Source organism: Podarcis raffonei, chromosome 12 (assembly GCF_027172205.1).
Source record: "Podarcis raffonei isolate rPodRaf1 chromosome 12, rPodRaf1.pri, whole genome shotgun sequence".
NCBI lineage: Eukaryota > Metazoa > Chordata > Lepidosauria > Squamata > Lacertidae > Podarcis > Podarcis raffonei.
In genome coordinates, this window is record NC_070613.1 from 51,753,497 (window position 1) to 51,781,238 (window position 27,742).

Genomic DNA, 27,742 nt, shown 5'->3' on the forward strand with positions numbered 1-27,742 from the left:
AGGTAAAGGGACCCCTGACCATTAGGTCCAGTCGTGGCCGACTCTGGGGTTGCGGCGCTCATCTTGCTTTATTGGCCGAGGGAGCCGGCGTACAGCTTCCGGGTCATGTGGCCAGCATGACTAAGCCGCTTCTGGCGAACCAGAGCAGCACACGGAAACGCCGTTTACCTTCCCGCCGGAGCGGTACCTATTTATCTACTTGCACTTTGACGTGCTTTCGAACTGCTAGGTTGACAGGAGCAGGGACCAAGCAACGGGAGCTCACCCCGTCGCGGGGATTCAAACCGCCGACCTTCTGATCAGCAAGTCCTAGGCTCTGTGGTTTAACCCACAGTGCCACCCGCGTCCCTTGTTACCCGCGTCCCTTGTTACTGTTAAATGTGAAATAAAAGTAGTAAAGTTAATGCTAGCTTTGTTAATTCATATCCCAAAATGTTTGCAAAATAGTGTCACATTACATTGTTAAAATTGATGAGTGTGTAATGGAGAATAGATACCTAAGATAGAGAATAAGGGTCCATGAACATTGGTTATTTGATTTTATCAGGTAACATTGCAATGAGCTGGGATTTTCTGTTTGTTTGAGGGAGCAAATGAACACTTACTCAAAACAGCAGGGGACTCTCTATTCCCTGAACAATTTGCTCTGTTCCAGTGAAGCTGCAGCATCATTTGACATAACTGTAATAAATGTAGATGTTTATAGTTCAGGATATTTAGAAATCAAAATAATGAGCAATGTGTTTAAAGTGGGACAGGGACATCAGTCACTACATAGAAAAGAATACCACAGCAGTTGTCAATATTCCTAGCTATTGGTTGACTTCAGGATATAATCTGAAGAACTAGTATGACACATTCTGCATGCAAACTGTCACAGTGATGTCACTGGGTTCCGCCTGGTTATGTTCAACTAGGTTGCCATAGCATCAGTGAACTCCTAAGGTCATGAAGTGTGCACATGTTAACCAATCTGGTCTGGGGTAATTTTAGGTGGCTGATGTGTTTAGATCAACAATAAGACAAATGATTTTAGGAGATGACTTGGCAAATCCAAGATGTCTTCAGATATTGCCAAGGCCTTACCTAATTCTGTTCAGCAATCCTTGTGGAAGCATGTATAGCTGTTCTGTGCAGCAATATTTATGCCTTTTAAACCTCCTTTTTGGATTACAAGAAATTGGCCCTCTTTTTTGCCATGTGGAGTGTTAATTCAGGTATGTGTATATTTTGCAAATAGCGACTTAATATTATAACATGGTTTTTAAGCATAGAATCCATAGCATTTCTTTCTATAAACACTCACATTTTATGAGCAAACAGCAAGAAACTAGACCTTCTAGCTATTCTGTTCATCACATTTTCGGAATGCTGAAAAAGATTTCTCTACAGTCTTGTCAACTGGCCACAGAAAAAATTGGCCTAGCCATGTGTTGTTGTTAGTTTTTTTTTTTTTTAGCTCTTGTGCGTTTACCATCGGCTCGCTATGCAGGAATTAAGAGGTGGCATGGGGCTGTTAAAAAGAGAGTTAAAAGGGTGCTTAATGTTGCTCTATGAACTTCATTAGAAATTAGTATGAGCTGCTTCGCATTTCTCCACTGTTTGAGTAGCAAAAATCTTAATAGCTGCTGCAGTCATGAATTTGTCGCAAGAAAATCATTACCTATACACATTATCTGGGAGGGGATTGTGAAGTGAGAAGTAAATAAATGAAGAAATTTGCAGTGATAATTACAATATGAACAGTGGTCATTCACAAAAAACAAAGCGAAATGAAAACCAGTTGTTGATAGTAGAGTCATTCTACCATTTTGTCAGCTAACGTCATCATTTCAATTTCTTACCAGCCCTTCAACCATACTTAAGGGACTGAGTTGTTTAGGCCTTGAAACACTAATGTGAACACCTTGAATTGGGCCTGGAAACAAGGAACCAGTGAAGCTGCTTTATATGAGTTCTAAATTGAACCTCAGCCGGTAATCTGGCTGTTGTATATTTTAGATCAGCTGAACTTTCCATGTCATCTTCAAGGGCAGCCCGAAGTAGAAGCAGTAATCCAGTCTTGAAGTTATCAGAGCATGGAGTATGTGGCAAGATCTCTGTCCAAAAGGAGCCATAGCTGGCAAACTAGACATAGCTGGGAAAAAGCACTTCTAGCTACTGAGGTCACCTGAACCTCCAATGGCAATGCTAGATCCAGGAATGCCCCCAAGCTTTAGATCTAATTCTTCCAGGGGAGTGCAACCCTGTCCAGAAAAGGCAACCTCCTGGACTTGAGACCTTAGAACACATCAGACCTCTGTTTTTGCAGAATTCATTTTTAGTTCTTCAGCCAACATCCAGCCCATCACTGTCTCCAAGCACGGGTTTAGTACTTCACCTGCCTCTTCCTGGTAGAACAAAGTAGAACAAACAGAGACTTGGGTGTTATCTGTGTATTGGTGACAATTCACTCCAAATCTGATTTCAACACACAGCAGTTGCATATAGATATTGAATATAATGGGGGACAAGATGGAGCCCTGTGGGACACTAGAGGAAATCTCCCTGTCTGAATGGTGTGCTTGACCACCCTTCTTACAATGTAGGGATAACCCCCTGATTAAGCGGTTTTGTTATTATCAATTAGAAATATTTGTAAAATGTATGTTCTATTTAAGGAACTCCAGATGGATCAACAGGCCAAAAAACATCTTCAGGAAGAGTTTGATGCATCTTTAGAAGAAAAGGATCAACTCATCAGTGTCCTGCAGACTCAGGTATCTATGTTTGATCAAGAGAGATGTTTCCAAAGTACCCTGGAAGAACAGTTAGTTGTCTTTTCTTACACACTGAGTGTACTAGCTTTGCCAAGAGATAGCATAATCTTTCATTCTGTCTAAATTATCTGTGTTTCATTCTTTCTAAGTCAGTTTCCCAATTGTTTTGTTGATGGGTTCAAGAGAGAGGAAAATTGAGGAAGGAGAAAACTGCTTCTTGGTCTGCATTTTGGACTAAAATTTACACTACCTGGATGAATGCATAGTTGGGAATGTAATAATAATAATAATAATAATAATAATAATAATAATAATAATAATAATTTATTATTTATACCCCGCCCATCTGGCTGGGCCTCCCCAGCCACTCTGGGCGGCTTCCATAAAAACCAAAAATACAGTAAAATATCACACGTTAAAAACTTCCCTGAACAGGGCTGCCTTAAGATGTATTCTGAATGTCAGGTAGTTGTTTATCGCTTTGACATCTGCTGGAAGGGCGTTCCACAGGGCGGGCGCCACTACCGAGAAGGCCCTCTGCCTGGTTCCCTGTAGCTTTGCTTCTCACAATGAGGGAACCGCCAGAAGGCCCTCAGCACTGGACCTCAGCGTCCGGGCAGAATGATGGGGGTGGAGACGCTCCTTCAGGTATACTGGACCGAGGCCGTTTAGGGCTTTAAAGGTTAACACCAACACTTTGAATTGTGCTCGGAAACGTACTGGGAGCCAATGTAGGTCTTTCAAGACTGGTGTTATATGGTCTTGGCGGCCGCCCCCAGTCACCAGTCTAGCTGCCGCATTCTGGATTAGTTGTAGTTTCCGAGTCACCTTCAAAGGTAGCCCCACGTAGAGTGCATTGCAGTAGTCCAAGCGGGAGATAACCAGAGCATGCACCACTCTGGCGAGACAGTCCGCAGGCAGATAGGGTCTCGGCCTACGTACCAGATGGAGCTGGTAAACAGCTGCCCTGGACACAGATTTGACCTGTGCCTCCATGGACAGCTGTGAGTCCAAAATGACTCCCAGGCTGCGCACCTGGTCCTTCAGGGGCACAGTTACCCCATTCAGGACCAGGGAATCCTCCACACCTGCCCGCCTCCTGTCCCCCAAAAACAGTTCTTCTGTCTTGTCAGGATTCAACCTCAATCTGTTAGCCGCCATCCATCCTCCAACTGCCTCCAGACACTCACACAGGACCTTCACCGCCCTCACTGGTTCTGATTTAAAAGAGAGGTAGAGCTGGGTATCATCCGCATACTGATGAACACCCAGCCCAAACCTCCTGATGATCTCTCCCAGCGGCTGCATGTAAATGTTGAAAAGCATGTAATTGTCCTTCAGATTTTAAACATATCAGAATCTTACTGTCATAAGCGTTGTGCAGATCTAATGTAGGGGATCTTGAGGAGGAATGGGAGGAGTTGGAGCTAGATGCCACTAGGAGAGTCCTAGCAGGATGGGAGAGATGAAATTCGGGACCCCAAGAAGTGCCCCAGCCAGGGGAAGGGGTGGAGAACTGGATCCAGGGGAGGGACCAAGCAGGCTGACAGAGGAGTGTTCCATCCCTGTGACATCACACCTCTAGTCAGATACCTCTTGCACCCAGTGCTACCTCCTGTCCCTCCCCTTAGAGTTGTTCCTCTGTGCCTCACCTGGGGGCCCCTCCCACCTCACCTTGTCTTCCTCCTCTGCCTGCTTCTGTCTCACTCTGCAATATGCCTGCAATGGGACAGCAGCTTTTCAGAAGTCTGACATTATGCTGTAGTTCACCTGTCAGCAGCCAAGTGAACGTTAAGAAATGTCAGACAGTAGCTGGATAAACAATTATATTACTTTGTTGTTTTTGCAGGTATCATTACTGAAACAACGATTGCAAAATGGCCAAATAAGTATTGAGTTACCTGATCCGAATGTTCAGACTCAAGCAGAAGTTCAGAGTCCAACAAAAGATTTAAACACAGAGAATGCTGTGCAAGCAGAGAGTCCTGGTAGGTTGGTGTAGTAGAAAAAGAGTGTAAATATATTGAAAATAAGATACTAACAATCTTGTGCTTTCATCTCATCAAGTTCTATTGAATATGCCTCCTAAAACAGATTTCCAGTTCAGTGTTGATAGGGCTTCACAGCTGCATTTTAGATTGTTGATAAAATATTGATGTTAAGATTTCTTATTGAACATGCAGGGGGTTTTAAGTACTTCCAGACGATGTTACTATGAGAGCACTACAAAAGTATTCTTCATTTATTTAGTTCACATTGGCCAGTATCCAGTGCCCTTGTTCCATTAGAATTTATACTTGTACAACAGAAATTCCTTTTCCTCCTGCATGCACCCCTTTCTCTCTGGGAGGAGAGGCAAGATGTTGCCGAGGTAAGATGTGCTTATCAGAGCTCCGCATATTCCCTTTCAGTTACATGACAGGGGTTTGCTTTGCTGGCTTCACTCCCCCTCTTTTGCTCTTTTTAAAGTTTCTCCTATCGAAGGCAAGGTTGTTTTATGTATTCCGGCAACCCCAAATCTGCTTCAGAGGGTAGGAAGAACCTTCAGACAAGATTTAGGGAAAATATGGGCGAAGGAGAGTGGGGAGTTCTGTTGTGCAAGCGGAAATTATTGCAGTAACGGAACCAATGACTTAGTGCTATTTTGGATATAAACTTTACTTTAAAAAGGTAAAGGTACCCCTGCCCGTACGGGCCAGTCGTGACCGACTCTAGGGTTGTGCGCTCATCTCACTTAAGAGGCCGGGAGCCGGCGCCGTCCAAAGTGACGAAGCTGCACTGGTGAGCCAGCACCAGTGCCGCACACGGAAACGCCGTTTACCTTCCCGCTATAAAGCGGTACCTATTTATCCACTTGCACTTAGAGGTGCTTTCGAACTGCTAGGTGGGCAGGAGCTGGGACCGAACGACAGGAGCTCACCCCGCCGCGGGGATTACTTACCTCACACCTTTCTTCAGTCATGGTATTCAAGCATTTTTTGTCCAGGCAATTATATTGCCCAAACATAATTTTCTGTTTGATGTAGGTGGTGACGGGGATTCTGCTAAAACACTAGAAGCTCTTACTCAGCGAGTGAAACGTCAAGAGAACTTGCTCCATCGATGTAAAGAAACAATCCGCTCATATAAAGAGCGCTCAGTACAGTTAGCCAATGAAAAAGAGGCACTTCAGGAACAACTGGATGAGAGACTTCAGGAACTAGAGAAAATAAAGGTACTAAAAATGACTTTGTGTATCAATTCACACAAGGTCAAAATTTTCTTTGCTTAACTGATAAAGCAAAAGATGCCAGATGTCACATCCTGAAACATACTGTAAAATTCCTGAATGCCCAAGGTAAGGGCAAGACATGGTTTCGATTCTATTAAATGGAATAATAATAATAAAAGATGTAGAGTATATGTCAGAACCTTCCAGAACTGCATATCTTAAATTGCACATTTCTAATTGTGTGTGCTTATTAACCTAACTTAATTAGACTTCAAAGTAGGTTTGTTGGGTTTTTTATTTTTGTATAAGCATGCAGTGATGTTTTTATTCCGGAAGGAGAAACATGGTCCTTTCAATTTTCAGCAGAGTGAGATACTTTATGCACAGTTGGGAGCAAGGCTGTAGTCCTTGTTACAATAGGAGGAACTGGATGTATTTTACTCTTTATTTTATTTTATTTTTGATCTGGTGTATGCCTGAAAATTAAAATTTTAAGTGAGTTTTATACTAGCCTCCACATTATTCCTTAAGAAACTCTAGGAGCCTTTTTGGGCAAGGAGCATCGTCTAAATGTTTTAAGTAAAGCTTGTACCCTCAAAGTCTGTAATGTCTGATATCAGTATAACCTCAACAAGGAAACAAATATTTTCAGCCTCCTCCCTATATAACCAGCATTTATAAGGAGCAAAAGGTATCTTAATGCAGAGGATTCCTAGAGTTGTGTGTGTTGATGTTCTCCTGTGGGGAGCTGAATAATAGTATATATTCAAGTAAGAAATACAGGCTACTCCTTGTTTCGATGGGGGTTGCTTTCCAGGTCATTGCATGCGTTGGCAGGGTAAGCCTGCGCTATTTCATCCCCTTCCCGGGCTGAGAGTGGTGTGTGCATCAGCAGTCACATGCAAAATGGTCATTCCCTGTGCTCAAATGTGAAGCTTTGGTGGGTGAGGGGAAGAGAGTTCTTGCAAGGTAGGTACACTGCTTATATTTTAACCTGTCTCCTAGGATCTTCATATGGCTGAGAAGACCAAACTGATCACTCAGTTACGTGATGCCAAGAACTTGATAGAACAGCTAGAGCAAGATAAAGTAAGCAATATAGATTATTTTAAAATTCCTGAAGTATTGTACGGATAGTGCTAATTCAGGCATAAAAACTGCATGTAATTTATTTTGTCAACTGTCTTGAAAATAATTGCTAAAATGAGGATATATGAGAGAGAGAGAATTGGATCCAGACTTTTTCTTCTGTGACTGGAGCAATTCCTTCCATCCACAGAAGGCTTTAGATCCAGGGGCAGAATCCTTTTCTTGGAAGGAAGGGGAGGTAATTTTGCCAGTTCCCTTCTCCCCCTGCAGCTGTCACCTCCAACACCTCCAAGACTGTTCCAACAGGAAACCTCCAGAACAGATTGCATCTCTTCTCTTCTGCTGGGAAGAACAAAGTCCATATCTAAGCCTGCTGTTGCTCTTCTTAATGGTCTTTGACTTGTCATAGATGTGGGGCTGTGCATGCACATAATCAGAGTCTGAGTGTTGTTTTTTTAAGTTCCACCGGTAATCTCCAGATCCTCTTTCCATCCTCTTGGTTATAGTTGTTATATATTTGTCCAGTACTCGGTAGTGTTTTCTTCCTCACAATGCTTCTGCACTTTCTTCTAATGCAACAAAGAGGTGGGGGAAGTTGCATAACAATAACTATGTCTTGTTTATGGGTGTGTGTATGTATGTTTCCACACAGCATCCTCCTTATCTGTAATTACCCATTTTATAGGGCATGGTAATAGCAGAAACCAAACGGCAAATGCATGAAACATTGGAACTGAAGGAAGAAGAAATTGCCCAGTTGCGTACTCGCGTCAAGCAGGTGGTTATGCAAGGTGAAGAGTTAAAAGAACAGAAGGAAAAGTCTGAAAAAGCTGGTAAGAAGTTGTGGTGATTGTTCCTTATCCAAGCAGGAAACATTTCTTTGGCATCATTTGTTTGCACTTTGTCACTAACTGTCGCAACACTAACACTAACTGTCCCATTTCCCTGACCCATCAAAATTAACAACACTGTTTGACTAATGGTAGTGATGGTGCCTTGTGGAACTTGGTGGAAACCTGCACCCATCCTTGCTCTACTCCTTCCTTAATTGCTTGTACAGAAATGAAAGAGGCAATAAGTTGGCAGACAAAACAGTTCCAACATTCCTCATTTATAACATAAACATGTTAGGGGGGAAATGCTCAACCCTATCATGGAATCAAAGCTGGCTAGGATGGTCCACATAGATTTAAGCCATCTCATTTTGAATAATGTGCTTCTGCAGTGCCTTACAAGTTGAAGGAGTTAGATCAGTAAGTTTGACAGCAAGTCCTGTGATGAGGAGCCACCTTACTTCTAAGTTCCACACAGCAGCTACAACTCTTGGCATTCAGTAGTAGTCATACCAATAGCTTAAGCGTGAAGTCACATGCTATGAAAAAGAGACACTCCGTTCCTGCTAGTTAGTCTGACCTAGATGAAGAATTTCTACCCGGTATTAAGCATGATGTAGACACTGAATGTGGGGACAACAAGAGGATCTGTCTTTTGAGACCTGGTGCAGACTATCTGCAAGCCATGTTTTTGGAAGCAGCCTTATGAATGCATTTTCTTGCCTTCTCCATCCAGAGCACTTTGCCTCTTCCCTTCTCTTCCCAGTGTTAACCATTGTTATGCATTATATGTGCACTGAAGCTATAGGTAACTAGGGGTGGCCAACTCCCGTGAGGCTGAGATCTACTTTCTGAATTAAAATCTGGCAGTGATCTACCCCCATTTTGGCGGGGGGGGGGTTCAGCTCAAAGTTGTTGAGCTTTTCTTAGGGGAGCCAAAGTTGTCGAGTTTCTATGGGGGGAAGCCAGTGATCTACCAGTGATCTACCACAGATATCCAGTAATCTACTGGTAGATCACGATCTAACTGTTGGCGACCCCTGGGTAATGCCAAATCATATTTCTATAACCATGGATTGCAGCCACTTCAAGCCATGATTTTTGACTCAGGTTTACAAAGTAATTATGGTTTGTTAACCAGTGTTGACAGTGCAGTAGAAATTGCTCATGGGAAGAGATAATGTGCAGCCATGAGGATGACTCAAATTTGCAGCAGTACAGTTTTATGCCTGTATTTTCGATGTTCTTGGTCACTCCACACATCCAACATCCTACCTCCAGATTTAGCATTTCTCTTCTCGCTTGTTAAACAGAAATAGTTAATTGTGGGGGAAATGGCAGATAAACAGAATGGAATGCAAAGAGTTATCTTTTACAAATTTTTCGTTTTGATATAGAACGTTAGATAATACTTTACAGAGTTATTGCATCTATTTAAGGATAGGTAACATTTGATGTGCTTGTGTTTCTAAGTTGTTGAGAGACACAACGCAGACCTACTTGTTTTGATTTTTGTGAGTCAGTAGGTAGGATTGCGTTACCAGTGTGCAAATGTGATGGACAAGTCATTGCAACAAGTCTTGTAATAAATATATATAATAAAATATGCTTCGAATGCTAAACTTTGAAACTAAATGAAATAAAACCATAACAGTTCAGTTCATATGTCAGATTATTATTGCAGCTTTTCATTCTGTAATAATGAAAGTATTGTGTTAAAATCTCACTAAGCATCTTATTTTTGTGCATCCACACATGCCAATAAGTGAATCATGGTGCCTTTCCCAAGCCTTGTATGAACAGGATTGGGGTAAGGGATCTCTTACTTTTATCACTCAACTGCTGCTTGCAGAGGGCTTTAGAAAGTAAATTCTGTGCTTCTCAGGCAATACCTAAAATGAGTGCCTTCAGTTCAATGCCGTTAAATCTCTTAATGCCTTGGAATATTTGGCCTTGTTTTACAGCTCTTGGAAATCGGTTATGTTATAATAACTTGTACATTAATTTCTCATAATTCAAACTTTAGCATTATTAAATATTCTGCACAAAACATTGTGAGGGTTCGCCAGTGTTTGGCCATGTAAAACAACAATTTCAAATAAATCCTTGTAATTGTTTTCCTTCTTTGCATAAAAGCTATTCATTCATAGACAAGAAACTCTTTTATATATTCAGGTGCTTATTCAAAATCATTATTGGTGCAGGTTGCCTAAATGTAAGAGAATGTTGTTTTGACTAGATGATTTTTTTTGTTACAGTTCTGCACTTCCATTTCTTGCATACTTGTTGAAACAGACTAAATGAGTATTTCTTAGTCTGCATAATTTGATTCCATGCTGCTTTCTCCTGCTTTCACCACTAGATAGTGCCATAAGTTGAAGACATCAGTTAATATGGCCTGAAAGACTTAAAAGAAAGAGGTAAAGATAGCTTTTATTGCACCAACTCTAGTTGTTTATGAAAATTTGTTGCAAGCTTTTGAACGACACCTAGGTATTTCATCAGAGCAAAAGCAAGGAGTTGGCTTATGGCTGGCACTTCACTTTTTTAAAAATGAAGAGTGTTTTAAAAATAATTGCAAATTGTGCTCATCATTTTCCTTCACCTGTTCTAGTAGAGAAAAAGGATATGCTGTTGATCTCACAGAATATCACTCTGTGGCTCAAAATGATGCAACACACTCTTGTATATGGCTGCCTTCATCTTTTTTGGCGCAACATCAATTCAGTTGCCAATATTCTGCAGCCTGGTAATGTTTCTTTTATCCCTTAGAATCCCACAGAGCATAGTCAAATGTGATATTTTTCACTGAAACACTCTGAGCCATGAGCTATCTCTTTGTCCGGCAAAAGTCAATTGAACCTTCTCTGAATCTTTATTTGTTAGTGCAAGGTGAGAAGCTAGGCTTTCATGTATAAAAACAGATAATTTATACTTTATCTTAAATCCCCTATAACTGATGGAGAACCTGTGTGCTCAACTTGTGTTCAACAGCTTGATAACTTGCTTTAAAACAGAGTTGGACCAGTAAAAGATACCATTCTTCTATAGCTGATTATTTCATAGATAGACCATTTTGTGGAAACCCACAAAATGCATTTTTGAGAATCTATGAATGTAAGCTTGCTAGCTCAGGTGAAGCTCAACCCTTCCTTTCACTCCTCTTCCATATCACAAACTGCTTTTAAAAAGTGATGACAGTTGTCACAAACAGCAGATTAGTTGATAAGCATGGCTTTCCACTGCACAGCTTTCTTCTGTGGAGAGAGGGGCAGTGAGGTTTTTTCCCTACAGAAGTCGGTGGGTTGGGTCTAGTCTGAGAGTTAGTTGTACTTAACTTTTTGTAGCAATTTCAATAAGGACTATTTCCTGTTGAACGATTGGGACTTGGGTTGTGACGAACCCTTTTCATTGATTGCAATAAGGACCAAGTGCAGTTAAATTAAAATTACATCTTTTAATTTCTGCTGTCCTCACCTGCAGTCTGAAGGAGCACAGTCAAGAACTCTGGCTTACCATCTCATCTATTGTTTGTGGCTCGTAGCTTCAATTGCATTGGTGGCATTGCTTAGGAATGCCTTCAGCATTTGCCTTGAAAACCATTCATGTTTGCCCCAGAAAGCTACAATGTGATCAGTTCAGTGGAAGTGATTTATCATTGTGTACTTAGATTCATAGAAACACAGAATTGTAGAGTTGGATGGGAACCAAAGCGTCATCTTGTCCAACCTTGTGCAGTGCAGGAATCACAGCTAAATAATCACTGACAAATTGCCATCCAACCTCTGTTTAAAAACCTCCAACGAAGGGGGAGCCCATCAACTTTGGAAGTACCCCATTCCACTGTCAAACAGCTCTTGCTTAGATTTCCTGTCAAGTGCAAATTGCAGAATATTCTTACACATTGGTTACTTTGAAACAGCTATGCTAGTATAATGGGGGCGAAAACCCACCTCTGTTTTACGATTTGGTTTTATAGCTTTGGTTTAACCAGACTCACTGAGTGAGTAAAAGGTGAACATGGACTACCTGTTGTGTAACTTCATGAGTATACACAATCATTTGCAACTGGCACCTGCCCCTTGTACTAGAATTAGCTACCTCAAATAGTAATGTTGTGTTTCTGCTTATGTGTTAGGATGCCTGAGATGCATAAAATTTTACTTTTAGAGAACAGAATGTGTTTCTGTGAAGTGCTGCTTCTTTGTGTTTTCATGCTTGCCTAGTTTTCTTCCTGGTGTCATGTGTTTGTATTTATGGTAATACAGCTGCATGTTGCTGGGTTTCTGCATTTGAGTAGTCAATTCCTAGTCTTTACTGGAAAGTTTCTGTTCTTCCTGCCTGTGGGCCTGAATATGTGTTTCTTTTCCACCCACTTTACATTTCAAAAAGCTAAAAATAAATAAATAAATAAAGTGGCCTGTGCATTTATGAACTCTGCCTTTTAGAAGGTAGCCCTTTGACACCTGAAATTCTGATTTATTGCACCATGAGGTTTCATTGCTCATCCTCCATCAGGGCTTAAGGGGAAAAGAGTGGCGTTGCAGTTGACACGCTGCTGCCACCCAAAATAGCATTCTCATGTTGAATCATTCCCTTTCCGCCTTATAAAATTTAGCACAATTCTATGAGTGTCTACTCAGTAGTAACACCCATTGAATTCAGTGGAGCTTACACCCAAGTATAGGATTGCAGCCTTGACAGTGCTGTGACACTGCGCTAGACATTTGCAGCCATAGCCCAGTAACAGCCGATGCTACTGCATATAGATAATTCATTAAAAGACAGAGAAGATGGGCAGTGCCACATTTTTAAATGCAGTACTAGTGTTAATGTTTGGATTATATGGCAGTTCCTAAATTTCTCCGTTACTAGTATATGTTTATTTATGTTAGTACTTTGTGCTGAGCATATGAAATGCACCAACATTTCAGTACAATGAGATTGATAAATATGTTCTGAACTGTGCTGGAAGGCACACGGGGCCAAATCTCATGCTAATGTGGTAGAGCCTTCACAAAGGGCGTTAATGGCATCATTTTTCTATTGCAAAGTGTCTTTATGGAAGAGTCCCCCCATGTAGAAGAATGCAAATAGCTTTTTTAACAATTTAACTAATGTGGCAATTTGATCCCCCCCCCCCACTACTTGAGGATTTTACTATGCCAAAACAACAACATTGATAAAAATTCTTCAGTCATAACATTCAGTCATAACTTTTTTTTAATTATAAAATTATTCTTCATGTATTTAAAACAATCATCATTCCACTTTTCTATCTTAAAATGGGATAATCAAGGCAGCTAAAACACCAACTAAATTTACATAAAAGGAAGACTAAGACAATACCAGCATATAGTCATATGCACAGTAAATAATCAGCAAGTTGCAATATTAATTATGCACTGCCCAGACTTGGTTCACTATGCCAAACTGTGGCTTAGGTTGACATGAGCAAGCTTGCTGATGCACATAGCAAAAATTTCAGCTGTTTTGCTTCCCTCCTGTTGCTGCAGTAATACTGAGAGCTAAATCACCATTTGGTTTAGAATTATGTGTGAATCCAGGCTTATGGTTTGTCTCATTCCAAATAAACTATGAGTTGTAACCAGCTGTTATTTGCTTATCACTCATTGTTTCTTTGGAGACGACAACCTGTGGCTCAGATTTGCGTGTAATGCCAAAGCAAACCATGACTTGGATTCTGGTAGTGCAACAGGCTCAGAGGAGGAACAAAGTGGCTGTGATCTTTGCTTGTTCACACTTAGCCGTAGTTAGATTTAGTGTTATGTGCTGATGAAAGTAGTGTTCTGACCTGTCTTCTAGAGAGCTAAAACAAGGACACCAATTGAGCTGTAATGAAGTTTAAAGAAACTGTATTAAAGTTAAATGGCAGTATCTGCCAGGGTCACTTGTGACACGGGATGAACTGTTTTTCTTCTGCTTCTTTTCTTGAAGCACAGGACTGGATTTTTGGCTGCCACTGAACAAGCAGAACTCTCTTGGACTTCACGGTTCTAATGCAGAGAAGCTGCTCTTAGGATTACATGAGTGCAGGCATTCCAGACATTCCTATAGACTCCTGAGAATTGCTATGCATTCATGAGTGAAAAGGGAATTTCTGTTGAATTACCTCTTCTATACAATATTCTTGTTCAATTTATTTTAAGGGTTGAGAGGTTTGACACTAAGCAGGAAGCAGAGCCTAGTCCCTTGATTTCTGAGTTTTATTTTGTTGACATGATAGTAAACATTTGCCTTTCCAGGCTGACTTCATGATTTCTCTTTAGCTAGGTTATTCAGTGAGAATATGGCCTACATATGGTAATTTTACTTTGTCTAGAGTTTCTGCCATGTTAAACCATACATATAACCTCTTCTTTTTCTTTTTTTCTGCAGCATTTGAAGAGCTTGAGAAGGCTCTCAGTGCAGCCCAAAGGACTGAAGAAGCACGCAAGAAACTGCAAGCAGAAATGGATGAAAGGATCAAGGCAGTAGAAAAGGCAAGCGAGGAAGAGCGTGTGAGCCTTCAACAGGAATTAACAAGGGTGAAGCAGGAGGTGGTTAATATTATGAAGGTAAATGCTTTATCTTCGGTAAGGTAAACTGCAGAGATAAGGTAACAATTCACATTGAAATCAGAATATATCATGTTAATACTGGCAGAGTTCAATCTTCCCTTGTTGGGGGGTGTATGGGTGAATAAAAGTGCAGTATACAGTGGAACGGGACGCGGGTTGCGCTGTGGGTTAAACCACAGAGCCTAGGACTTGCCGATCAGAAGGTCGGCGGTTCAAATCCCTGTGATGGGGTGAGCTCCCGTTGCTCGGTCCCTGATCCTGCCAACCTAGCAGTTCGAAAGCACGTCAAAGTGCAAGTAGATAAATAGGTACCGCTCCAGCGGGAAGGTAAACGGCGTTTCTGTGCACTGCTCTGGTTTGCCAGAAGCGGCTTAGTCATGCTGGCCACATGACCCGGAAGCTGTACGCCGGCTCCCTCGGCCAATAAAGTGAGATGAGCGCCGCAACCCCAGAGTCGGCCACGACTGGACCTAATGATCAGGGGTCCCTTTACCTTTACCTTTATACAGTGGAACTTCGGGTTGCGAACATGATCTGTGCAGGAGGCACGTTCACAACCCACAGTGCCGCGCCTGCGCACGCACGGTTCACAATTCGGCACTTCTGTGCATGCACGAGCGCCAAAACCCGGAAGTAACCCATTCCGGTATGCAGCTTTTGGAGCTTTCAGAGGCGTCTCTGAGCTTTCACTGCTCACTGCCCCCTCACTACTCACGGGGCTCCCAGGACGTTTTCCTGCACCCCCTCTGGTGGGTAAAGGGCTCCCAACACTTGGCCTCTCTCCTGGCTCCTCACACAGACACGTTGCAGCATCCACACAGCCCCCAGGCTCAGCATTGCCAGCAACAGCAACAGTCCCTTCGCCCCCCCGTAAGGGCTCACAGCTCTTCCCAGCTGTGTGTCGGCTCTCAAGAATGTGGCCGGCGCCATCTTGCCTCTCCCCTTCGGATGCAGCCACATCTCGGCCCTTGCTTCCCACCCCAGCTTCACAAGCTTCACAGAGTGCTAGCCAAGCAGCCTCAGGCCTTTCAGCATCCAGGACAACCGGCACCAGATGTGCATCCACATTCTCTGCCAAAAAAGCAAGCACACGCTTCTCAACTTCACTTCGCTCTGCAGCTCTTTCAGCCTCTGTGTTCCCAGTAGCCTTCTGTGGGGGCTGAACTACGTCCCACAGCTGCTCCCCAACTAGCCAAAACTCTGCTTGAAAACTCCACTGCAGCCAATTATGGCTAGTCAGTTTCTGACGTGGCAGCTTAAGCTGAGCCATTTTCCTTCTCCCCCGGGGCTGAGCCTACTCACGTAACAGAAGCTCCTCCTCAGCTGGCTTCTCCCACACGCAGGCACATCTCAGCAACAGCTTCCAAAGCTTGGCTGACCTCCATAACCTATGCAGCCAAATGGCGTCCGGCACCCTTCTTAGCTGCGTCACTGCTGTCTGTGCCGGTAATAATCTCTTCCCAGCCTCTTTGGCCTTTGTAGCAGAGTTTACACAGCGGGGAAAGCTGCTGCTTGTGTGGGTAATAACTCAGACTGCACGCAGGCTTTTCTCTTATCTCCAACAGTCTTTAATGAGTAGAATAACATCGTACATCAGCCCAGCGAAACGGCAGGCATCCTCTCCGCTTCTCGGTCAAAAGCGAAAGAGAAAGAACACACAGAGAAACACTCCCCTCTGTGTACATAGCCACGCCTCAGAATGTGAGACGTCACTCAGAACTGTTTAACCCTGTAAGTTCTGATTCTCCTAACATCCGGTACTTCTAGGTTCAGTGCGGTGCGCAACCTGGAAACGCGTAACCTGAAGTGTCTGTAACCCGAGGTACCACTGTACTAGGAATCTGATAATAAATCAATCTTGCAGCTTTACATTGTTCCATTAAAGCCTTGTTTAACACACAAAATAATTTGTGTGTTTAATCATGCTACTTTCTCTGCTGCAAAACCAAAATATGGATAGGAATTGTTTGAATCTCTATAAGGAAGAAAAGGTATATGGATTCTGTAGTATTGTGTTGAACCTGGCTGCTAGGCAACACCCAGAAATATATAACTAAGGTTGTAATGCTATACATACTTATCTGGGAGTTAACTCTATTGTATGCAGCTATTACTTCTGAGTAAATATTAATAGGATTGCAGTGTTTGGCTGTAGTTCTATGCATGCATACTTTGAAGTAAGGCCGATTGGATTCAGTGGGACTTCTGAGTAAGCATAATTAGAATTGTACTCTTGAAGGCCTATTAAAAACTGAATGGGAAGATGCGAGTCATTCATAATGCAGTTCTCTGCATTTCTGCCTCTTTGAGGTGAATGGGACTTATTCCTTAGTAAATGTATATAGAATTGCAGATGTGAACTGGAACTCTTGTGGATCTTTTTTTTAAAAGCACCAAATAGCATTTCTTGCAAGAAAGCAATCTGTTTAGTCACATTTTTGTTCTTTATTTCATTTCTCTTTGATCAATAATATAGAAGCACCTTTGTTTCTTGGGTAACATCAGACGTGTGCCTTTCAAATTTGCAGAAATCTTCAGAAGAACGAATTACCGAACTAGAAAAGTTGCATAAAAGGGAATTGGCTAGCAAAGAACAGATATTAAATGATAGATTACGGGCTCAAGACCAGGCATTTCAGGAACAAATGAAAACAGCTCTTGTAAGTGTCTCTTAAGAGCCAGATGGGTCTGGTGTGTGTATACCTGTGTTTGTGATGATGAATAAAACTTAAGTATGAATAGGAGAACTTGGTGCATAAAGATGCATTTGGATGTATATCTGGGAATCTACAGACCAAGTGAATAATAACACCTATTTATTTAAAATATATACATATATGCACACCACTCTTTGGCAATTTCTAAAATAAAATGCAATAAGTAAGTTCATGAAGAAGAAGAGAAGGGTTTGGATTTCATATCCCGCTTTATCACTACCCGAAGGAGTCTCAAAGTGGCTAACATTCTCCTTTCCCTTCCTCCCCCACAACAAACACTCTGTGAGTTGAGTGGGGCTGAGAGACTTCAAAGAATTGTGACTAGCCCAAGGTCACCCAGCAGCTGCATGTGGAGGAGCGGAGACACGAACCCGGTTCCCCAGATTACGAATCTACCGCTCTTAACCACTATCAAGAACACAAAAATGCATTAAAAAGTTTGGGAGAATAGAATGTTGGTGCCTGGTGTCAAAAGGATAACAATGGAAGTAAATGGTAGACCTCCCTGGGAGAGGAATTCTACAAATGGGATCCCACCATTTCTTACCTCCAGAAATTTGGGGCACCTGGTGGAGGGCCTCTGAAAATGACCTCAATATACTGGCAGATTGGTATGGGACCAGTGTCCTAAACTCTAGAAGGCTTTAAAGATGAGCACCAGGATTTTCAGTTGTGCTTGGAAACTAGCAAGAAGCTAGTGCTTTCAGTATTGGCGGGATACCTTCCTGCTGACTTGTCCCAGTCAACAGTCAGGACACTGTACTTTGAACAAACTTTGTAGTTTTTTAAATAGTTTTCAAGGGTAACTGCGCATGCAGTACATTACAGTAACCAATCCTAGATGTTCTAGACATGCCTGTTACATAAAGAGGAACTTCTGAACTTTTGACACGTTTTGGAGAGTTTGCCTATCTGTTCTAAATGCTTCCTTTTTCTTTCTCTCACATCCCTTTTTAGGCAGTTTGCTTGGTTTAAATGGAAATGGGTTTCTGTATAAGAGTTTTCAGACAGAACTTGTCCATATTTCATTGTGTTGTGTAACTGAAAAGGCAGTCTTTTCTCTTCAATCACCTTCACTCAAGTGTTTGCAAATGCACATATTATTAGTAAGCTGTGTTTGGTTGAAGGCTCCCTGTATACCATGAAACAAATGTGCTTGCATCCCTATGGATGGATATGTAGAGTCAGGGAATTATGCTGAGGAAAGGTTACAGAGTTTTGACATGGGAGCTTTTCCCTTAGACCCTGTTACTGTTGGCCATGCACATATGTAAGGTTAGATAAGGACTAATAGAGTAATTCTAAATCTAGATAATTGCTGCTATTTCTTCATTTTCTGCACACAGAAACTTCACTTTCAGATTCTTTACAGTTACATGAAAAATATAAAATTATAAGGTTCTTTGTGGATTTTTAATCTGTTTGTGTGATATCCACTTTTTAAAAAAATGTATGAGCAAGAATTAAAATAGATAATACTCCTAGTGCTGCTGATAGATCAGTGACTTTATGGTACTTTCTTTTTTAAAAAGTCATAATTCTTGACACAGGAAAAGTGCCAGAGTGAACATCTACACACTACACAAGAAAAAGAACAACAGGAATCGTTAGCCCTAGAAGAACTGGAACTGCAGAAAAAAGCAATTCAGTTGGAATGTGACAAAAAACTAGAGGGCATGCAGCAAGAAATAGAAACCTACAAAACTGTGAGTAAAAGATTTGGAACATTGGACTGCTTTTTTATATTGCACAAACCTGTTTTTTTATTTTTTATTTTATTATTATTATTATTATTATTATTATTATTATTATTATTTATTACATTTTATTATTTACATGCCACCCATCTGATTGGGTTGCCCCAGCCATTCTGGGCCACTCCCAACAAAATACTAAAAACACAGTGTGATTCATGAGAAAGATTGTGAAATCAGTTGAGGCAGACAACAAAGGGGGCAGAAACTGTGATTTGAGCCAAACATAGTGTCTCTAAATACCGTATTTTTCGCCCTATAGGACGCACTTTTCCCCTTCCAAAAATGAAGGGGAAATCTGGGTGTGTCCTATGGGGCGAATACAGGCTTTCGCTGAAGCTTGGAGAGCGAGAGGGGTCGGTGCGCACCGACCCCTCTCGCTCTCCAGGCTTCAGGAAGCTATCAGCAAGCCTGGGGAGCCCGCGGATAGCAGCCTGCCGCCTGGCGCGCGGGGTGCCCTGAAGCAGAGCGCCCCGCGCGCTGGGCAGACATCGGCCAGCCCCACAAGCTCGGGGGACAGCGATGAGGCGCAGAGCCTCCATCCCGCTGTTCCTCGACCTGGTTTGGTTTCCCCGACCTGGTTTTGGGGGGGAAATAAAGGGGAAATTTTTTTCCTTTATGCCCCCCCAAAAAAACTAGGTGCGTCCTATGGGACGGAGCGTCCTATGGCACGAAAAATACGGTAGATGTGTTGCAGCAGGAGGAGAATAACCTAGCCTCATATTCCCCTGTTGCATCTTTCCTTGCCTTCCTCTTCCACATGCCTTGGTGGTCTTAGAAACAGAACATAGGAGGCATATGATGTCCATCCTTACATTAATTATCAGGATTCATGTTTGGGAGTCAGCTACACAACTTTCTCTTTGTACAAGCTACTGCTTTGTTAGGTGCCCTTTTCCAGGAGCTTTAAATGATTCGGTAGGTGAATATGACCATTCCCTTCTAATTCAAGAATAGCTAATCACTTAGTTCCAAGAACCTGTATACCGTATTTTTCGCTCTATGGGATGCACTTTTCCCCCTCCAAAAATTAAGGGGAAATGTGTGTGCATCCTATGCAGCGAATGCAGACTCCTTGGCTTCAGCAATAGCAACGCGAAGCCTCCGAAGCTGAAGCCTGGAGAGCGAGCGGGGTCGGTGCGCACTGACCCCTCTCGCTCTCCAGGTTTCAAGGATAGCCGCCTGAAGCCTTCGGGGCGCAGCGCGAGTTCCCGCTGCGCTCCCAGGCTTCAGCAGAGAGGGAGAGCTGTGCAGTGCCCCTTCAGCCAAGCGGGAGGAGAAATGGAAGGGGCTCTGTTTCTCCTGCCGCTTTGCTGAAGGGGCGCTGAGCAGAGAGGGGGATAATTTTTTTTTCTTGTTCTCCCCCTCTAAAAAAAGGTGCGTCCTATAGAGCGAAAAATACGGTACCTTGTAACCTAGGGACGTGTGCCTTAGGCCATGTGGAAGTGGGGTGGAGACACAATGTCAAAAGCAGTGTGTAAGTCTGTTGTGCTGATTTTAATCTGACTAATCTGACAGGCATCCTGTGCAGTTGATAATGCCATGCCTCTTATGACTTTATGTACAGTTGTGGGTGATTTTACAGGGACACGGGAGGAAGGGGCCAAATACTGCATTGTGGTACTTAACTGACCATCACTTGGCTCAGTCTAAGGCCAAAGTTAGCTCTTTTGAGGAAATATTTTTTTAAGGACTTTCTTATCTTAGTCATACTTTGAAGATTCAAATTGTTCTTGTTATTATTCATTGTGATGGAATTTGAGAACCCCCTTGCTCTGTCTTTATTCCACTTTAATGAGAAAAGTATGTAGTGGTTCTGGAAGTTTTCCTCAGCTTTGGGTCCAGTAATATTTCCCCATTCTCCTTCTGTACACCAAGGCTATATAAAATTGGCACCTATTAAGGGTGCAATCCAGCCAAAGTTCAGCACTTTGGAGTTCCATTGATTCAAATGGGAGGCAGCGGAGCATATGTTTAACGCGCCCATCATTGGGATTTGAAAGTACTTAATTTTGGATGGATTATGTCATAATGTTTTGAAATGTATAGCTCATAGTAATAATTTCATTAAAGTATTGTATTCAAGTAGGAGTCAGTCACAGAAAAAGGGATTGATAATATTTTTCAACCAATCTTTTCAACAGAGAATTCTAGAATTGGAAAGTTCCCTTCCAAAGTGTTCGCAGAATGACAGCCAGTTGGAGGAACTGACTGCTCAAATAGAATCAGAAAACAACAGGCACAATAAAGAAATCACTGCCATGGTTGAAAAACATAGAGAAGAGCTTGAGGATGTGAAACGGCAAGAACAACAAGTTTGGACAGAAAAACTTGATACATTAACACTGCAGAAGCAGTCGGAAATGGAGAAATTGAAAATGCAGCTTGATGAAGTGACTAAAGTATTGAAAGAGAAAGAGACTCAATTTCATGGCCATATAGAAGAGATGAACGAAAAAACTTTAGAAAAGCTTGATGTGAAACAAACCGAGCTAGAAGCACTCTCTTCTGAGTTATCAGACACACTAAAAATTCGTCAGGATCTTGAACAGCGTTTGTCGATATTAAAAGATGATGCAGATAAAGCAAAGCTAGAGTTTGAGGGAAAGCTGGAGCAAGAGAAGAACCATCATAAGGAACAAGTTGAAACTATCTTTAAAGATAAGGAAGTCATGGAGAAAACATTCAAAGATGAAATTAGTCAACTCAAGCTACTCTTGGAAGAAAAAGAGAGATGCCAAGTGGAATTGGAAGAGCATTTGAAAACACTGAAGGAATCTCTTAGAAAGGCTGAAATTGAATGCAAAGAAAAGTCTACTGAACTAGATGGCCTTTTTCAGTCCAAAGAGAGCATGGCCAGAGAACAAGCAAGCATTTATGAACAAAAGTTAATAGATTTGCAGCAAAAGCTGGGAAATGTAGACGCTGAAAAATCGCGTCTTGATGAACTGATTGTAAAAACTGAAGCTGAACTGAATGAACTCAAAGCTGAATTAAAGTTTCGGATATCCGAGGTACATGATCTGAAATGTGAACTTGAGGAGCAAAAGAAAGAAAATACGCAGAAAGTGTCATCTCTGACAGAACAGCATGAATCACAGTTAAGAGATCTTAGAGAAGAGGTAAATCGGGCAAAGAGTCATTTTACTGATAAGGAAAATGAGCTTGAACAAACAAAGGGGCTATTGAATCAACAAATTGAGAAACTTGGACAGCAGCTATCAGCCAAAGAGGCAGAAATTAGTGCTTTAAAGAGTGAATATGAAATCAAATTTAAGCAACAAGAGACACAAATGGAGAAAGTTAAAGGAAAATCAAAGGAAATGCAGGAGAGATTCAAGAAGAAACTTTCAGAGCAGGAAGCAAAACTCAAAAAGGAGTTGGAGAATAAACAGTTGGAATTTAGTCAGAAAGAGAAGCAATTCAATGCAAAAATGCTGGAAATGGCCCATGCCAGTTCAACTGGAATTGATGATGCTGTGTCAAAACTGGAGAAGAATCAGAAGGAACAACTAGAAAGCCTGCTTGAAGCTCACAAACAAGAACTAGAAGAAGTTGTCCAAACCTGGGAGAAGAAGCTAAGTCAGCTGGCTGAAGAACTTGGAGAAAAGCATGAAATGGAGTTGCAAGAAAAAGATCAAGAAGTAGGAGACCTGAAACAGAAACTGGCCACCTTCAGTATTGAAAGGGAGGACAGAAATGCAGATATTACTCGGTTAAAGAATGAACAGACAGAGAGGGACAAATTGTTGAATGAGTTGCAAGAACAGCTACAGCAAACATTAGCTCAAGTGACAGTTTTGACGCAGAGAGAAACTGATTTGAAAAAGCAACTTGAGAAACTAGAGGATGACCTTAGTTTGTCTCTGAAGGAGAAGATAGAAGTCCAGGAACAGCTTAGTGAAGTAAAAGCAGTAGGAGAAAAAGAGAATAATAAAGTTGGCGAGCTGGCAGAGAAGTTGAAAACATATGATGAACAACTCAAGGCTCTGAAATTGTCACATTCTAAAGAGTGTGAAGATTATGAGAAAAAACTGGAGGACAAACATTTGGAGCTTCAACAAAAAAAAGCAGAATTTGAGAAGTTTGCAAGGGATATAGCTACACAACTAGAGGATTACCGGCAGAAAGCAGAATCTTTCCTAGAAATAAAAATCACTGAACTGCTTGTGAAATGCAATGAAAAAATTTCTTCGGCAATTTCTAGAGTTGTACACTGTCACAATTGCACAACAAAAATAAAAGAAGCAATATTAATTAAAACCTGTAAAATTCCTGACTTAGAAGCTCAACTTAAGCAAATAAGAGAGAGTCGTGATACTTTAACCAGCCGTTTCAAAGAATCAAAACAACACTTGCAAGAAAAGGAAAACTTGATAATGTCTATGAAAGTGGATATTGACAGACTCGTAACAGAAAAAGAGCAATTGCAAAAAGAAGGAGGACACCAGCAGGAAGCAGCAACAGAGAAAGAAACTTTCATCACACAATTGAAGAAAGAATTGTCTGAACATATTAATGCTGTCACTTCTCTGAAGGAGGAGCTAAATGAAAAGAAGGCAGAGATCACTGATCTTAACAAGCTTGTCAGTGAGTTAAATCTCAAGCTTGAAATCGACAAATCAGAAAAAGATGCTGCCACGACTCTGTTAAACAAGCAACACAAAGAAAATCGACTTCAGCTGTTGAATGAGGTGCAAGAATTGTCTTCCAGAATTGAAACACTGAGTCAGGAAAAAGCAACTGCTCTTGAACAGGTAGACCACTGGATGAACAAGATGTCAGAGTGGAAGAAGAAAGCCCAGTCAAGATTTACACAGAATCATAACACAATTAAAGAACTACAAAACAAAGTTGAACTAAGTAATAACCAAGCTATTGAGAAAGAAGAGGAATTGAATAAAATGAAGGAAGTGTGCGATAAGCAAACCAAGCACATAGAACATTTGAAAGGCTTACTGGAACAAAAGCAGATTAGAAGAGAAAAACAAGAGTCTGATTTGGTTGCCGAGTTAAAAATCCATACAGCAAGAATTGCTGAGTTAGAAGAACACATCGCTCGGAAAACAGCAGAAAATGATTCCTTAATGGACAAACTCAAAAGGCACAATGAGCAGAACAGTGAGCAAAAAGAGCTGGCGCAAGAGCTTCAACAAACTCAGGTGGCAGTTATGGAAAAGAGTAAAAGGCTTAAAGAGATGGAACAAGAAGTACTACTTTTTGAAAAGAAAATGCAGACCATGGAAGTTGACCTTGGGGAAAAATCAAAAGAATTTGAAGAAACAAAAGTGGCTTTAATGAAAAGCAAAGAGGAGGAATTAAAGTCTTTGGAAGAGAGGCTTACTTCAGAAACCACTGCTAAAATAGGAGACCTGGAAAAAAAGGCTGAACAAAAAATTGCTTCTATTAGGAAGCAGCTGACATCTCAAATGGAAGAAAGGGAACAGCAATATAGACAAGACATGGAACAGCAGTTAAAGCAAAAATTGCAAGACAAGGAAGACAAGATTACGTATTTAGAAGATAAAATTAGATCAATCAGTTCTGAGTTAGAAAAGGAGGTGATACAGAAGGTAGAAACCTTAAAAGTTTCCACAGAGCAAGACAAAGTATGTGCATTAGGGAACATGCAACAGATGTATGAATTAAAAATAGATGGTTTACAAAAAGATTTATTGGAAAAGGAGAGACAGCTAAAGATGTATGACGAGGAACAAAAAGCAAGTAGTGTTTCAAAGCTAGAGGTTCAGTATCAACAAGAAGAACTCTGTAAAAAGGAGCAAGAAGACCTTGAAAAGCTTCAACAAGCACTTGAGGAGCAAAGTAAGAAGCATGCAGCTATCCAAGAAGAATTGAAAACCAAAGAACAAAAAGAGCAAAATATGGAGGGTATGATTAAAGACTTGCAGGGAAAGCTGCAAGAAAAGGAGGGAGAGAGGCAGTCTTTGCAACAAAAGATACACAGTTTGGATGAGACTTTAACAAAAGAGAGAGAACTGAACAGAATTGAGATGGGAGATACTATTTCAAAACATGATGAACATTTGCAGGGACTCCAACAGCAGCTGGAGGAAAGAAATGGCCTTATAAAAGACTTGAAAGAAAGCACAGAAGAAAAGAGTAGATCAGTCCTTGAGCTTCAGAAACTGCTTGATGATCTGCACATCGAGCAAAAGGATTTGCAAGCTAAAGTGGAGGAGACTGAGCGGGAGAAACAGAAACTTGCCAAAGATGTGAGTAGGCTACAGAAGGATTTGCGCATCCTGCGGAAGGAACATCAGCAGGAACTGGAGTTAATGAAAAAAGAATCGGTAGAAGAAATGGAACAAAAAATAAAGTAAGTTCTAGTAGTAGTCCAAAAAATTATCAGCAAGCACCTGCATGAGCAGTAACACTGTATAAAATAAGAAAAGTTGACATTACATAACTATGTCCAAACAATAACTGCTTGATGTAAAGGTAAAGGGACCCCTGACCGTTAGGTCCAGTCGCGGACGACTCTGGGGTTGCAGCGCTCATCTCGCTTTTCTGGCCGAGGGAGCCGGCGTACAGCTTCCGGGTCATGTGGCCAGCAGGACTGAGCCGCTTCTGGTGAACCAGAGCAGCGCACGGAAATGCCGTTTACCTTCCTGCCAGAGCGGTACCTATTTATCTACTTGCACTTGACGTGCTTTCAAACTGCTAGGTGGGCAGGAGCTGGGACTGAGCAATGGGAGCTCACCCCATCACGGGGATTCGAACCGCCGACCTTCTGATCGGTAAGCCCTAGGCTCTGTGGTTTAACCCACAGCGCCACCTGCATCCCTTGATATATGAAACCTCTACTATTCATAATCAGCATTGGCAAAATAAATCCTTCAAATTCATAGCAAATTATATGGAAAACTAGTCCTTGGCTGCATTTGGGCAATTGTAACTCCAGTTAAAAAGCCTCAAGTGAACCTTACACTCTGCCCTCAGTACACAAGCTCCTTAATTCATCCCTTTCTCTCACTTTAATAATCAAACCAAGAAGTCTCTAACCATACTTTCCCATTTATCCAAATTTAATATTCTGGCTTGTTCCAAAGCTGGTAACGATGATTTTCTGGTTTGGATGCAGCTGGAAACTATAGCAGCTGGAAACTTAGTCGTTTCCTGGTTTCATTTCATGTGCCTCAAAGGGGAAGATTGCTGGGTCTACATCCTTGTCCTACATTGTCCTAAAAGCCTTAGGAGTTTGCAGGTCAAATATCAGGTTATGTTTACATGGTGTAATTAAATTATTTCATTTGCCCTAACAAAATTAATTGGATTTGTATAAGCTGCACTTGGAGCAAATCCCCCCTTTTATAGCCTTATCTGGACACATTTTTCAATTATCATAGGTAGATGAACTTTTATCCTCAGGACGTTTTCACAAAAAGTCTGTTTGGTAACATTTTTCTTAATGAATTTCTCTCTTCAGTAACTATTGTCTCAATCATACAAATAATCATACAAATGTAAAGAAAAACCGTTAGTGAAAGCCATTTATTCTAACGCAATCTTATACTTGGCAGGCTCTCAAATCTCTCTGTTAGAAATTAATATGCTTTTTTGCTTTACTTTTGAACTGCCATATCTGGACTTCTTATTTTGCTGTACCTTTATAGATATGAACAGGAGGACATTGAATTGAAGCACAACTCCACATTAAAGCAGTTGATGAGAGAATTCAATACCCAGATGGCACAAAAGGACCAAGAAATAGAAACAGCCGTAAAAGAAACAATCAGTGAGTTGGAACAGTACCTTGTGTTGATTTTAAATGGCTATATCTCTTCTAAATTCGACCATCAGATCCATTCCTATAAGATCAATTTAGAAGAAAGAACTTCCATAGACAGAACAGTCAGGGGCATGATAACAAGCCCTGAATTCTCCTCTATTCTTGCCCTGGATTTGAATGCTTATGTAATACTGTATCGTGTGTGTGAGTGTGTGTGTACACACACACACACATATATACATATGCAAACTCATTAATGTAAATATATTAATTTTGCATATATATCTGATAATAAATACTGCCAATTAGTTAACAAGTATGAAGTTCAGATAGGTTGAAAGTACCATAACATCTGTTTAGTTTTTTAGTAAGAATTACGCATTCAATGACTATGTATAGGAGTGGCGAGTTCCAACTGTACTAACAGCTGTAAAAAATAAAAGTAGAGAAAGAAGAGGTGATAGATAAGCAGTAAAACCTTTGAGTGAAGTTTAATTCATTGCTTACTACTCAAAGCATAATCTTGCCTACTGATTTTAACATGATACTGGCTTGTTTGACCCAACCTACTCTAGTGTGAAAGAAGACACCTTGTATGCCAAAATAAGAAAAGGAATATGTTATCAGTTATGTTTTGACATGTCGACATGTCATTAGATTCTAATAGCGTTTTTTTAATGAATTCTTCTTTAGAGTTTCTTCTTTTACTGTAGTATTCATTTACTGTATCTAGAATGTATTGCTTCTAATTCAGTTAAAATAGCATCCCAGTTAAAATGCGATATATAAACACTGTTGACCATTTTTCACAGGTAAAGCTCAGGAGGTTGAATCTGAACTCATAGAAAGTCACCACGCAGAGATAACTCAGTTACATAAAAAGTTGCTAGAAAAAGATGATGACCTACAAAGGACAGTGAAAAAGTATGAAGAAATCCTTGAGGTATATGGTATTGCTTGTTTTTGTGTTCCTAAAAGTCAGAGTGCAGTTTTATCCAGTATTTGTGTATAATTCAGTACTTTCGCAGCTAAAGTTCTTGTAGCTAAA

At 41.1% G+C, this 27,742-nt stretch overlaps 1 protein-coding gene across 5 annotated transcripts in view; it reads left to right on the forward strand.

The window, feature by feature from the left end:
- The window catches only part of GOLGA4 (golgin A4), a 56,422-nt gene that overhangs the window by 14,336 nt on the left and 14,344 nt on the right, over positions 1 to 27,742 (forward strand). For 4 of the 5 annotated variants that reach the window (XM_053410339.1, XM_053410341.1, XM_053410342.1 and 1 more), the window contains 11 exons: positions 2,661 to 2,759; positions 4,609 to 4,747; positions 5,786 to 5,973; positions 6,976 to 7,059; positions 7,745 to 7,892; positions 14,292 to 14,470; positions 17,002 to 17,133; positions 18,741 to 18,896; positions 21,089 to 25,281; positions 26,579 to 26,700; positions 27,507 to 27,637. In XM_053410339.1, coding sequence (XP_053266314.1) covers positions 2,661 to 2,759; positions 4,609 to 4,747; positions 5,786 to 5,973; positions 6,976 to 7,059; positions 7,745 to 7,892; positions 14,292 to 14,470; positions 17,002 to 17,133; positions 18,741 to 18,896; positions 21,089 to 25,281; positions 26,579 to 26,700; positions 27,507 to 27,637 — 5,571 coding nt within the window. The remainder of the gene's footprint in view (positions 1 to 2,660; positions 2,760 to 4,608; positions 4,748 to 5,785; positions 5,974 to 6,975; positions 7,060 to 7,744; positions 7,893 to 14,291; positions 14,471 to 17,001; positions 17,134 to 18,740; positions 18,897 to 21,088; positions 25,282 to 26,578; positions 26,701 to 27,506; positions 27,638 to 27,742) is intronic. The other variant, XM_053410343.1, reaches the window with a different exon arrangement.